Source organism: Gekko japonicus, unplaced genomic scaffold, assembly GCF_001447785.1.
Source record: "Gekko japonicus isolate JY-2015 unplaced genomic scaffold, Gekko_japonicus_V1.1 scaffold1004, whole genome shotgun sequence".
NCBI lineage: Eukaryota > Metazoa > Chordata > Lepidosauria > Squamata > Gekkonidae > Gekko > Gekko japonicus.
In genome coordinates, this window is record NW_015161430.1 from 379,061 (window position 1) to 392,782 (window position 13,722).

General features: G+C 44.1%; 1 protein-coding gene across 1 annotated transcript in view; it reads right to left on the reverse strand.

The window, feature by feature from the left end:
• The window catches only part of FAM91A1 (family with sequence similarity 91 member A1), a 43,440-nt gene extending 30,064 nt beyond the window's left edge, over positions 1 to 13,376 (reverse strand). Inside the window, exons 1-8 of the mRNA XM_015428955.1 lie at positions 13,138 to 13,376; positions 10,376 to 10,460; positions 9,098 to 9,249; positions 7,120 to 7,177; positions 5,339 to 5,406; positions 2,752 to 2,865; positions 1,434 to 1,524; positions 451 to 513 (exon numbers count right to left, since the gene is read on the reverse strand). Coding sequence (XP_015284441.1) covers positions 451 to 513; positions 1,434 to 1,524; positions 2,752 to 2,865; positions 5,339 to 5,406; positions 7,120 to 7,177; positions 9,098 to 9,249; positions 10,376 to 10,460; positions 13,138 to 13,209 — 703 coding nt within the window. The 5' untranslated portion in view covers positions 13,210 to 13,376. The remainder of the gene's footprint in view (positions 1 to 450; positions 514 to 1,433; positions 1,525 to 2,751; positions 2,866 to 5,338; positions 5,407 to 7,119; positions 7,178 to 9,097; positions 9,250 to 10,375; positions 10,461 to 13,137) is intronic.
• Positions 13,377 to 13,722: the final 346 nt, after the last annotated feature.

Sequence of the window (13,722 nt, forward strand, 5' to 3'; positions counted from 1 at the left end):
GGGAGGGCTTCTAATGTCCTGGCCCCACTGGTGGACCTCCTGATGGCACTGGTATTTCTGGCCCCTGTGTGACACAGGGTGTTGGGCTGGATGGGCCTTTGGCCTGATCCAACATTGGCATCTCTTATGTTCTTAACTTCTTAGTGCTTCAAGAAACAGAGATGGACAGATGTGCAGGCTTTTCTATACGCTAATGGAAACAGAAACCAAAGGGGATGGCAGGCAGAGACTGAACTGGGTATGTGCACACTCATTGTATTCTGCTGACTATTAGGAAAATCTTCTTAATAACAAAAGTAGTTTGGCAATGGAAGTGCTCCAGGTTTGGATTTCCTGCACTGAGCAGGGGGTGGACTAGATGCCTCTACAAGACTCCTTATGAGTTCTGTGCTGAAATGTGCCCTATGTGGTCAACAGAATGCAGAAATCTCTTCCAAGAACTCTTCTTACCTGCTATACAACTGTCATCTGATATGGGTACATCGAGGTAAATAAAACCTTTATTATACAAGCCTGCAAAAAGGAAAATGAAGTCATTGTACGAACACCATAACCACCACTCTTAACATTACAACGTTATACCGAATGAGGGCTTTTCCGCATTCTCATTTTTCTTTCTTTTCTCCCCCCCCCCCCCCCCCCACACGTCTTTTTTTCTGTTCTGCACCTATTTTGCTCCTTCTACTAGCTGATTTGATATTACATCTCTTTATGTCTGGCATATCTTCCTGAAGATTTAGTTTTTATGCCGAACATACAGTGATGTAATATTGACTTCACCACTAGAGGGAGCAAAACATGTGTGAAACAGAGAAGAAACCCAAAGCAACCAGCACACACAAGCAAGAAAAATTAGAATGCAGAAAAGCCCTTAGAGAGCTAAAAACATGGCAGAAAAATAAATGTAGCTCTGGCAGCATGCACCCAATTGAGAATTTTCACAAACAGAACATAGTATAGTGGCCTTTAATCTTTAAAGACCTGGGACACACCTTTAACTGGCCCAGCCAGCAACAGGGACCCATGGAGCTTGAAGCATGTGACATTAGAGTTATGAGATAGGAAGGAAAGAAACTGAGTTGCTGATCCTGCCTATGCTAAAAAGGAATCCTCTCCCACTTCACCTTGCCGCTCTGCTGCTTCTCTTCGTGTCTGTGCAAAGACAGGCAAGTGGCATGGTTCTCTTGCTCTTTATATACAAGCCTTAGTAGCAGGTCCTCCCAAAGAGCAAAAAAAATGGTGTCCCTCGTCCTTCCTCTCACTCACGCACACATGTATACAAGCACAAATAGTGCATGGTACTCTGCTTTTGAAACAGAGGTTGTGCTATGTTATGGAGCAGAAGGCGATCCACAGGACAAAGAAAACCCACAAACACAAGTTCCACTAGCCTCACATGAGCCCAGCCCTTCTGGTAGGAAACAAAGACTCACTGTGAACTATGTTGTAGTCCAGGGATCCAGCAAGCTGAGGGCCTGAGTCAATGATTTTATCAATAGCGGATTTTTCAGAGGTAGTGCAAATCTAGAGAGAAAAGTGTTGATAATAAATCATACTTGCATATGACCTTTTTTGTTTTTTTAAATCGCAGGCTCTCCTTTTAAACCCACTGTGAGAGCCTATTGCTGAGCCAGGGTAGCAGAAAATAAATATTAAAATGAAGTTTCATTGCTGAAAGATCCCACCCCCCCACTCTCACAGAACTATGACTCAAGACTACCCAATGGATTTGATTGGGAATGGGTTCAGAACAAAGATACAGTCCTAGACAGGCATACTTAGAACAAAACCCCACTTTATTCAGTGGGGCTTACTCCCATGAATGTGCTTTTAGGACTGCACCAAAAACAAAGCACTTCTTATGTTTAGAGCAATATTAAGTCAAATGATGTTATCTTGAGATTGTAATGACAAGAAAATGATATAATTGATGATGTAAAGTAATGTGGAGTGGGGGGGGGAAGCATTGCGGGAAGCCATTGGAGGGAGGGGAGGAAATGGGAATGGGGTAGACAATGGAAAGGATGAAATGGTTTAATTTTAAATGTTGAATTCCTAAGAAAATAAAATTTGTTTACCCAAAAAACAAAAACAAAGCACTTCTTCATACAATGCTTCACTAGTTTATGGGATTTCCCATGTGATGTGGTCAGCGGCTAGTAGCTTTGATGGTTTTAACAGTAGCACACAAATTCACAGAGGACAGCCATGAAGCTGCCTTGTACTGAATCAGACCTTTGGGCCATCAAAATCAATATTGTCTACTCAGACTAGCAGCAGCTCTCCCGGGTCTTAGGCAAAAGATGTCTCACATCACCTACTGCCAGTTAACTGGAGATGGTGGGGACTGAACCTGGGACCTTCTGCATGCCAAGCAGATGCTCTACCACAAAGCCATGTCCTATCTACAATGGAAAGGAACATGCGTATTCAGAAGTGGTACACCTTTGGATACGTGTTACTGGGGACCCAATTTAGGTCAAGGGACTAACCCTATCTGCTAACCAGAGATTCTCGTTTGCACTAGCAAAAAGCTGGGCAATTCAACAGCATCTTCAGACCACGTTTTTGGCTGCAACAGCTAATGTTACAGACACAATCCATACAGCAATTGAACCAAACCAGGAAAAGTGGCCATAACTGTAAAGTCACTGTGTCAAACTGTACCTGCTACAATAACGTTTCTGTAAACTTAACCAGAGCGTGCACTCAAAGTTCAGGTTTTAAGTAAATTTGGAAACTACAAAATACCTTTATGTCGTCCTCAGTTATGTAGCCAGCTTGTACCACCCACCAAGCCTCTATGGCAATTTCCACTGGCTTCATGGGCAGCAGATCACGAGCGGACTTCCTTCTGAAAAATTTCTGGAGTGGTACAATCCATTTGAAATTGCACATGTCAAAAAACAACAGGGAAGCAACCCATTTACTATCTTACAAGAACATATATTCCTGAATGGAGAAAACTGGGGCACCGAAACCCAGAAGAGAAAAGAAAAAAACCACACTGGGTCCTGGTAAAAGAAGACAGCTCCCAATTTTTAACATTAACTCCCAAAATGATCTCTGGGAAATGTTACACATTTCTCCAGTGCATTTTACAGAACTCGTCTGTTTAAAATGACCAGAATATGATTGGTTGCACTATGCTTCAGCTTCACAAAAGAAAGCGACCAGAAATTATTAAATGTATCTGAAGAGGCTCCTTGAACTGTAGCGGACATCGTACTTCTGAAACTTGAAGGCATGTCATGCAAAGCACTCAGGAGTTGGGATGCGATGACTGAATGCCTGGCTCCAAATATAAACTGGATGCCAGCCGCTTATCACAGCAACACTCCACAGCTGTGCTGACACCCTGTAAGTCTCCAGACACAATCACAAGAGGCGGTTTTGATCTATAAATTCCTCAGTGTCTTGCGCCCAGCATTCCAATGAGACTGCTTCCTCCATCAGATACCATCACAATCTGCAAACTTGGTATAGTTATTTAATTAAAAATAAAAACATTTATAGCCCAGTTTTCCTCCTAGGAGCTCAAGGTGGCTAAACCAGACTAATTAAAAAAGAAACAAGCAGAGAACAAAACCTCTCACACAAAACCCATCGAGTCACAGCAACAAGTCAGTTAAAGATATCTTACATTAGATTCATTAGGTGAAACAAGATGAAATGTCACAAATGTTCTTTCCAATTAAAAAAAAAAGACCTCCACGGTCCTTCTAAAGGCCTTCAGGGATAGAATCCTACAGCTTTCTGGAGAGAGCTCATTCCATAACAACAGAGCTGGGAAAGACATATGAGTGGCTGCTGGCAAACAGCACCACCCCTGAGAGGTGGTACTAACAAATGCGGATGTTTGCAGTCTAACTGGGGTGAGGTCTCATACGGGGAGAAACGGCCCTGAACAGCTTTCAATTATGAATCTGTGGCCTGAACTGGACCTGGAAACAAACAGGGAGCCCACAAAACTGCTTTAAGAGTGATGTATTCTGATGGAAACAGCTCTTCCTTGTTAATGAACAAGCAGCTGCCGTTTTGAACCAGCTGAACCTTCTGGACAGTCTTCAACGGCATTCTCGTAAAGAGTATGCTACAGCAGTCCAGCCTGGAGGTTAGAGAATATTATGTATCAACTATATGTAGTAATGATGCAGTGAGTGAATACAGAGGAACTTCTGTGAAATTCTATGGGGAATTTCAGACAGGCGATAGATTCCGGAAGGGAACCGGTTCTCAAACAGGTTCTGGTCTGTCATTTCAGACAGAACCCGTTTGAGAACCGGTTCCCTTCTGGAATCTCTTTGCCATTTCATACACAAACGCTTCAGTCCCGTTTAGGAACCGGGACTGAAGCGTTTTACCTCTCATCCACTTCCAAGTGTTCTCCAGTGCCCTCTCCTGGTTCCGATAAGCTTTTTTCCTGGGTTTTTTTTTTAACGTTCGATTTATAGCGTTATAGTGCTATAACGCTATAACGGAATAGCATTATATCAATCCCATTGGAATGCATGGAGTGTTTTGTTATACTGCTATAGCGCTATAAATTGAACGTTTTTTTAAAAAAAACCCGATTACCCGCGCGGGAGGAAAACCGCGGGAAAACAAAGCGATGCAAGTCTGAAATGCCAAACCGCTTCTGATCCGGCTCATTTCTGGTAGGGGCAAGCCCTGTGTGAAGTGGCAGCCCTGTACCGGTTCACTTCAAAACGGATGATTGCAGGCTTGAAACCGGGTGAAACTGAGTAATGTGAAATTCCCCTATGTTTACCTCAGCATGCATGAGAACCATAGGGGAAGGTGGTCACCTAATATGCCAAGCAGGACGTTACCAGACGTCATCAGAATCCTGGGGAAATCAGAACAGCAGAAAGATCCCCCATACCACTTGGCAGGAGGCTACGGATGACCAGCTGAACCCAATGGCAAGCCAACACTTGGTCGTCAGCCATCTGTATTCATGTCAAAGAGACCTGTCCTACGTTGCTAATCCCATAAAGCTAAATTCTTGCTCATCGAAGCCTAGTAACAGCTTGTGAATGCTCCTTCTAAGTTTTTAAGAAAGTCTGGCTATACATCTTATATGAGTGGTTTTAGCATAGATTGTTCTCTGTATTATGGACTAAGTGACCCAACTCTTTCAGAAGTGCTGCAAAGCCTTCTAAATTGGCTGCATCTCTGCTGAACTCAATACCAGCAGGCATAAAACGATGTTGTGTTTAGTATTAAAATCTGCATTTTTACCCATCCCACTGCTTTTAAATAATGTTGTGCACTGCTAGATTGTCAGTTTTAGACCAGATGGAGAAAGGCAGAGTGAACACAATCGAACACATACTTTTGATGATCGACACTGGTTCATTAGATCAATGTACTGGTTTCTTCCTATGCCAAGAAGTCTTAGACCTGAAAAAAATTAAATTAGACTTGTAAAACTGTTCTGGGACACAGGAATATAATGTACTAACGCTGTTTCCATCTTTTGCTCTTATGAATAAATAGGAATCTTTTCCCAAAAAACACTAGAAACAACATTAAAATACATTCACTTGCAAATATTTCACAAGTTCCCTCAACTGTATTACAAGGCTACAAATAAGCCATACCTATCAAACTCATCATAAATTTTCAGCACCTAGTCTTGGTAATAAACTTCACCCCCATGATTCAGAAGGATGCCTAGAAACTTAATCTGACTGGCACTCCTGTATAGAACAGTATCGGATTCTACAAGAGAACTGCAGAAGTCTTTCACAGTTTTAAAATGTCAAGCAATAAAGACTGTCCTAGAAATATGGACTTGGAATCCAGAATCTGCATTTATTGCAATGGAACACCCACCCACAGGTATTTGCAGTAGCAGACAGAAATGCCAGTAAATATTAAGAACATAAGAACGTAAGAGAAGCCATGTTGGATCAGGCCAATGGCCCATCCAGTCCAACACTCTGTGTCACACAGTGGCCAAAACCCAGGTGGAAGAAAGCAATACAGGCAGCAGTCTTTGACAAGACCAGCAGAAGTTAATACTGGCATTAATCCTACCACTATCCTTCACTGAGCAAAGTTTGTAAACACCTACAATTTCCCACAGTAGCATCCAAAGTTAGCCTTCCTCCAACTAAGGAGGCTTTCTTCAATGGATGAACTACTTGACTTGTTAAGCAGAAGGACATTCCTCCAGCCTAAGGAGGAACCGTCTCTTCTTCCAGGTAGAATTTCGTAGTGGTCAAAAATTCAGAAAACTGAATGTCCTTCTTGGTGAATTAAGAAGTTATTCTACATAGCTAGCATTTGCTTCAATAGCTGCTGCACAGAGACCTTCCAGACATACAAAGCCTGTGACCTACAATTGACTGCCCTGCTCCACATATCTACACTAACTGATACAGGCATGAATAACAGGGCTTTTTTGGCTTTGGCCCCAAGACCTTGGAACATCTTGCTGTAAAAAATCCACCTTGTCCCCTAATTTTTGACATTCTAGAGATCCTCTGAAACAGTGTTATTCCACAGAATCCCCTGAAATGGTGTTGATCTTGCTGACTTCTTCTTTGACCTTTACCGCTGCCTGAATTGTGAACTTACTGGCATTTCTGTCTACTAATGCAGGTGCCTGTGGTTGGTGGTTTTTTTGTTTTTTTTTTGGGGGGGGGTACTTTCAAATATATAGGGTTGGATCCATCTGTGCTAGAGTATCTTATTAGAATGGTGGGGTAGATATAATCCAAATAAATATATTTGCCAAAAGTCAATGTGTTGGTCTGTAATGTGCAGAGATTGGACTAAATGACCTTTGAAGATCTTTCCAGCTCAATATCTCTATGTAGGCATATTATTGTCGCTTATATTTTGGAAAAATTATTCAAAAGATGTAAACTTGACTTGTGGAGTGCTGCGTTATTTCTTCAGTCGTTTCCATGTTTAGTTCTCAAGAGTTTTCCTCTCACTTGCTTTTAAACACCATGCATTTTACCCTATCTCAAAAGTCATATTAACAAGTATAGTGACTTCAAAACTCTCACACAGGTGTACTTTTGAAACTAAGTAGGAAACTAGGAAGGTGTTTTATTTAATAGACATGTATTCAGCTTGTAGGGAAAAAAATCACACACCTACAGTCTGCAGCAGTGAAATTGGGCAACGAATCATAGCTTTTTTCACTGTTCATTATGTCCTTTATAAAGAAAGAGGGGGAAAGTTACATTGCTATATATACATTTTGAAGGTATTTTATACTGAATCAGTCCATTGGTCCATACAGATCAGTACTATCTGCTTTGACTGCCAGTGGTCATCCAGGGTCTCAGATAAAGGTCTTTCTTAATAAGGCTGCTTTCACTTGGATGTTCTGCATGCCAAACATATGTTCCGCCACTGAACCACAGCCCCTACCCTCTTCCAATCACTGCAGCCCCTTATTTCATAAGCACACAGTGATTTTTTTACGTCAGTAAAAACACAGAACTATTTTTGCACCTGACATCTAGTTCCTCAGAGGCTTTTTTCCTGTTTAAATCTCTATACATTTCTGCTATTAATTGATATTTCCTCAGCCAAATGCAGAACCTAGAGTTAGAAGCACACCTGTTAACAAAAAAATAACACTGACTTTAGAGAGCAGCTTGATCTAGAAGTGTGCATCAGATATCACTTTAATTTCATATGAAGGAGGCAATCTGCACAGGCAAGTCATGCATACTGTGGAGTCACTCCCCCCAATAAAATGCATAGGGGTGGAGGAGAATAAAAGAGTAACTGTGGAGCTCCATGAGCACCTCGGGCCATCAGACTCAGATGGAGAGTCACAGGCTGTAAAACGGGGTGACCCTAACAATCTTCATGCTACATATTTGAAAGCTATTCTGTATGATTTCTTATTCTTCACCTGGCCCTTGGTCCAAGGAAGTCTACATAGGTCCTTCGCTATCTCATCATCCTCAGAAATACACTGCACCGTATAATAAAGAGAGCGGTAGACTGGTCAAAGGCCACTCAGCGAGCTTCATACCTTCACTGGGATCGGAACCCAGGTCTCCCTAAACCACGTTTGGCATGCTAATCACCCCACCCCACCCAGGGAGTCCTCTAAATTAAGGACTACACTAAATATTGTCACTCATATTAGATGCCACAGCACTTGGAACAGCTAACACCAGCTATACTATGGCAAAACATAAGAAAGCAGGGAAGGACTGAAGACTTTTTGGATATAATGAAAGAGACCAATTTTTCAACCAACGAACAGGCATAAGTCTAGCCTGAAGCAACCCATAGGACAGAAACAGCCTACGATAGAAACGCATATGGGGAGTGAGAGACGGAGAGGAATTGCTACCTTGAAGCACCTTACAGGTAGAGTGGAATACAAGCATGGCAGTAAATAACCACCGACACCCTCCTTTGCAAAATGATTTTGTAGCAACTACTGTGGCGCACAAGTCACTGTATGCTCTGTTGCATTAATGCATATATCCACATGATGGAAAGCATCATTTAAAAAAACATTGCTGTCTATTCACAGCTAACTTCTGGCGATTCCTAGAGGTTTCGTGGCAAGAGAGGATCAGAGGTGGTTTGCTATTGCCTGCTTCTGTGTAGCAACTTTGGACTTCCCTGCCGATCTCCCATCCAAATACTAACTGGGGCCAGAGCCTGCTTAGCACCTGAGATCTGGTGAGATCGGGCTAGCCTGGGCTACACAGGCCAGGGCAAGCACAGATTACTTATTCTAATTAATGGAACTCAGTAGCAAAACATCATTTAAAAACATACTGGGGACTAACTGCAGTTATAGGTCGATGTATTCTACACCACATTCAACAACATCCTTCCCACCGGATGAAACGCGAGTATTTTTTACCACTTCCATCAGTTACACTTGAAGGATAATTTGGCTGCGAGCCCAAACTGCAACTATCTGTGCAGCCGCAGGGAGACTGTCTTTCTTGTGTCTTATTACCAGCAGCAGCTTGGCAAAAAGCTAACAATAACAGACACATGACTCCGGCTGACAGGCATTATGTTCCATCGCAGTGGCATGAACTGCCTCGCGAGAGTCAATGTGCCGTGTTTCAGTATTTTTCTTCACACTCACCTCCATTATTCCTGTGTAGTATGAAAAGGGCGTTATCCTCAGGCCTTTCACCATGATATCAGACAAGTGGTAGGGGTATAATATGAGATGATCTCTACTATATTTTAACAGTTCCTCATAGTACCTGCGTTCATCTTTCTTGACGTGCTTAACTGGAAAAGAAGAGACCTATTAGAATGCTGCACTGTAATTTGCTTAGAATGTTTAGATTTTTGCGGGAAGCCAGCCAAAGCTTGGCAAGGCCCCAGTGCAAACAAAGTCCATTTGCAGAGGGAGGGATCTGGTGCATTCTCCATGTATCAGCATTGGCCTATCAAGATCAGTGTTGGGCCATCAAGAGCAGTGTGGTCTACTTTGGCCCCGGTCACACAACAAATTTGCCACGGGAGAACCACGGATGCCAGGCGGATTATCCATGCGCGATCACACCACCACATCTGGCAAGCGTAGCGCACCCGTGGTTTTCCGCTGAAAACCCGCAGTTAAAAACTACCTGCTAACAAGTACTAGCAACTGGTTTGCCACGGGCTGCTGACGGATGTGGTTGGTGTGATCGCGCCGGCGCGCGGCTCTTCCCTCCGGCCGTCATCTTTGCTGCGGGCGCCGACTGCCGAAACCCCGCTGCACCACCGTCGTGTCTGATCGCTTAATCGCGGAGCAAACTGCGACGGCGCAAATAGCCACGCCTTCCCCCTGCGTTATCCGGCCCATGTGACCGGGGCCTCAGATTGTCAGTGGCTCTCCAGGATCTCAGGCAAGGGCCTTTCATGTCATCCCCCTACCCGGTCTTTTCAACTGTAGATGTTGGGGATTGAAGCTGGGACTGTCTGTGTTCAAAGCCGAGGCTCTTCCACTGAGCCACAGGCTCTCCCCATCCAGCATCTAGTTTTACACAGAAGCCAAACTATTTGCCTCTGGAGACCAACAAACAGGTCACAAAGGCTTTCCCTTGATGCTGCTTCCTAACACTGGTACTCGTTCTGAGGTTTACGACTTCTAAATCTGATTTCCCACTGTAATTATTTTTAAATGTATGCACCTTACTGAAGTTCAAGGTAGCTTACGAATGCCAGCGTCACATGCACTTTCTGGGCACAGTTCTAGTGGAGCACAACAGTTCTCCATTCCTCTTTCCCCTTGTTGTTCACATAAGCCAGCCCATTTTGTAAGCTCTCTTTAAAATTGTGTGGAGGATGTACCCATATGCATTTGTTAAGGCAAGCAGCGTTCATTTTCAAAAATGTTCTCCTGGCCTTAATTTTTTATTTCTGTACTCACCTAAGTTATTCCGGTACCGTAGTTGATTGCGGATACTATAGAGTACAACCTGCTTTTCATATTCTCGCTGCGAGTTTCCAAGACCCTATGGAACAAAACACACTAGTTTGGTCAAATTGCAGAAAACGGCATACAATGCACGCCACTAGGAAGTTTTTAAAAAACAGATTTAACTCCCTGATGCTGGACATTGGATCCACAAGCATCACTTATCTTTATGGTATTTGCTTCCAAACTAAATTAGTGTGTTTAGGACTGCAACCTTGCTATTACAAAAGGCTAATGGACCAAACACATGATACAAAACTTGAAAGAAGTTTAAAAGTAGTTTACCTAACAACTGCCAGGTAACTTTACAGTCTACCTGAAAACTGAACTAAAAGGTAACAGAAGAGCTTCAATTAGCTGCCTGGCCTTAGATCCAGGATGAAATTAATCCAGTGTGGTTTACAATGATATAAACAGTGCTTTCTTGCTTCTATGGATAATTAAGCCAAGTCTACCTAGCACTTCTCCAACTAACTACTACACAGGGTTATTATCTTTTGTTCACTTCACTACAGCACTCATGATCAGCAAAGATGCTATTTCCTGATTAGACACAGTTGCTTTTCATATATAAGAACACAAGCTTATTATATGTAGCATTAACATTACATGCTTTTCATTTACAATGACCTTCTCCATTGCAGACCCAGGTCTGAAAATCCACTGCAAAAAAATCTCTCATATCTACACCAACTTTGTGCATACCCCCAACTGTATTTGCTGCCTAAGTATCTTGATTTTAATATACAACTGATAGAAGTGAGGAAAAAGAACACGATTTCATGGGTACCACAGTGGGGACCCTGGCAATATTTCATGCACTTAAACACCTTCTTAACCCAGTATATTTATGCATTTACTATACCTCCTCTTTCTCTACCACGGCGACACAACAAAACTGACAGTGCTCTCTTCTCCATTTTATCTTCACAACAACCTTGAAAAGTAGGTTAGAGTGTGACAGGCCCAAGGTCACCCAACATACTTCCATGACACAGTGAGGAGCATGTGACGGAGGCAGAAAGAGAGGTGGGAAATCACGATCTGTTCCTCTTCAAACAGTGTGAAAGGGAGATACAGGTGACCAGCAAACTCACAATGACTTTCAAACTGTAGGACACACCCCCTTGGGAGCTATGCATCATCTGTGGGGGAAGGGGAAAAGTCCAGAAAGGATAGGATTGCGAGGCAGATGTGCTTTTCTTACTTGTGAAGCCAGGCCTAGGTAGAATCAGTGCTCCCTGGTATAGCAGAAATTTAGTGTTCCCAGACTGGACTTCCAAAAGTCAACGCATCTTGGCCCCATTAATCCCAGTGGGATCCCATACAACCTGTATGTTGCTTTAGGAAGGGGAAGAAGGGAGAGCATCACGAAAGGGGGAGTGGGGCACAAGTCAACAGTGAAGACATGAAGCCAAACCCCAGTAACTGCAGTTAAAAGGATCTCAAGTAGCAAAGTTGGGAAAGAAGCTTTTCCAGAGACCTTAGAGATCACCAGACTGTCAGAGTAGACAACAGTAGGTTCAATGAATGATGGTGTGGTTGGTGTAAGAGACACCTCAGTTAACTTCAAGGAGCCTTACAGACTGACAACCTTTTAATTCCAGCATAGGCTTTTGTGGGTTGTGCATTTTGTCCTATGCATCCAATAGTTCCATCTCACTAGGCATCAACAGACTATTTATATTTAGTACCTTTTTTAATCTCACTTTTCCTCCAAGCTCAGGGTGGCATGCTCAGTTTGCCTTTCCTCCATTTTAACCTCACAACAACCCTGTGCAGGATGTTCAGCTAAGGGAAAGTGATTAGCCCAAGGTCACCCAAAAAGAGAAGGAAGGAAGGTTCAGGCTGAATTAGCTCTGGTTGAGCTTTTCCTCCTGCTGTTACAAGTATTTGGACTGAACAATGTGAGTCTTTCCCCACGAGCTGGTGGCTTTGTGTGAGTTGGTGAATCCAGGAAACCCCCCCACCCCCCCACTGCAGATGTATTTCTTCTGTCTAAAGGTATAGATAGGAACTCTCAGTCTGGGGCAAGTGATGCTCTGTATTCTTGGTGTCGTGTGTGTGTGTGTGGGTCAACAGTGGGAGGGCTTCTAATGTCCTGGCCCCATTGCTGGACCTCTTGATGGCACCTGGTATTTTTGGCCACTGTGTGACAGAGTGTTGGACTGGATGGGCCACTGGCCTGATCCAACATTGGCTTCTCTTATGTTATTATGGAATCAACAAGCGTTTCAGGGTACAAGCTGCCAAGAGTCAAAGCTCATATTCTGAAACTCTTGCTGGTCTCTAAGGTACTATTGGATTCGAATCTAACATTGAGACACTTGTTAAGTCTCCAAGTTGCTCCAACATCCCTGTTGTTCTCACAGTGCTGCTTCTCCACCTCTCCATCAGCACATAACTGACATGCAAGGGAACCTCCTAGTCACCCACCTGGCTGGCCAGTAAAGTAGCACAAGTTTAGATTATAAGAGAGAGGGAGGGAAAAAATAATTCGTAAAGTTTGAGAAACACGCACTCAGTGCGGGACGGGGTGGGGAGGCAGCAGCAAGAAGCTCCACCTGGGAAAAGAGGAACAGAAACTGCCCTTAGGGGGCCAACAAGAGAAACCTGACTACGGGACGCCACAGGGGTCAACACCTGTCTCACCACATGGGGGGGAAGGCGCGTTGTTTACAGGCGCCGGGAAGGGTCAATCAGCCACTCAGTACCTGTTTGACGCTGGCGGGGAGGCGGGCCCAAGGGTAGTTGTGGCGAATATGAAACTCCACGTCCACATTCATGGCAGGGACCCCGGGATGGGGGCAGGCGGGGGGCGTGGAGGAGGCAGCGACGGTTGGTGGGGCCCCCTCCTCGCGCGCCTCACAGCCTCAGCCCCGCCCACAGTCGCCGCGCGGACCTGCACGACGCAACAGCCGCGGCAGCCCCAAAGCTGGACTTCGCTCACCTCCCTTTCCCCTCACGGACCACTTCCGCGTTGGGGCCGCTGGAGGCCCCGCCCCCTCTCTGCGAGGTCACTTCCGGCTCCTTGGTTTGGAGATAAGGAGGGCGGCGGGGGGATATAAACAGGGGGGGGAGTTTATTGAAGATTTACTGTGGACGTTATGAGGAAAGGTGGCTGGGATTGGACTGTGGCGTTTATATCAGAAGTCATTTTAAAAAGGGAGGTTAACATTTTTAAAAATTACACCGGCTCTTTTATCGTCACGGGTCTGTCAGTTTTCTGGCTCCGCGGCGTGGAAACTACAAATCCCATGATGCTTTGTGGAGGACGTCTTGTTTAGCTTGTGACGCAA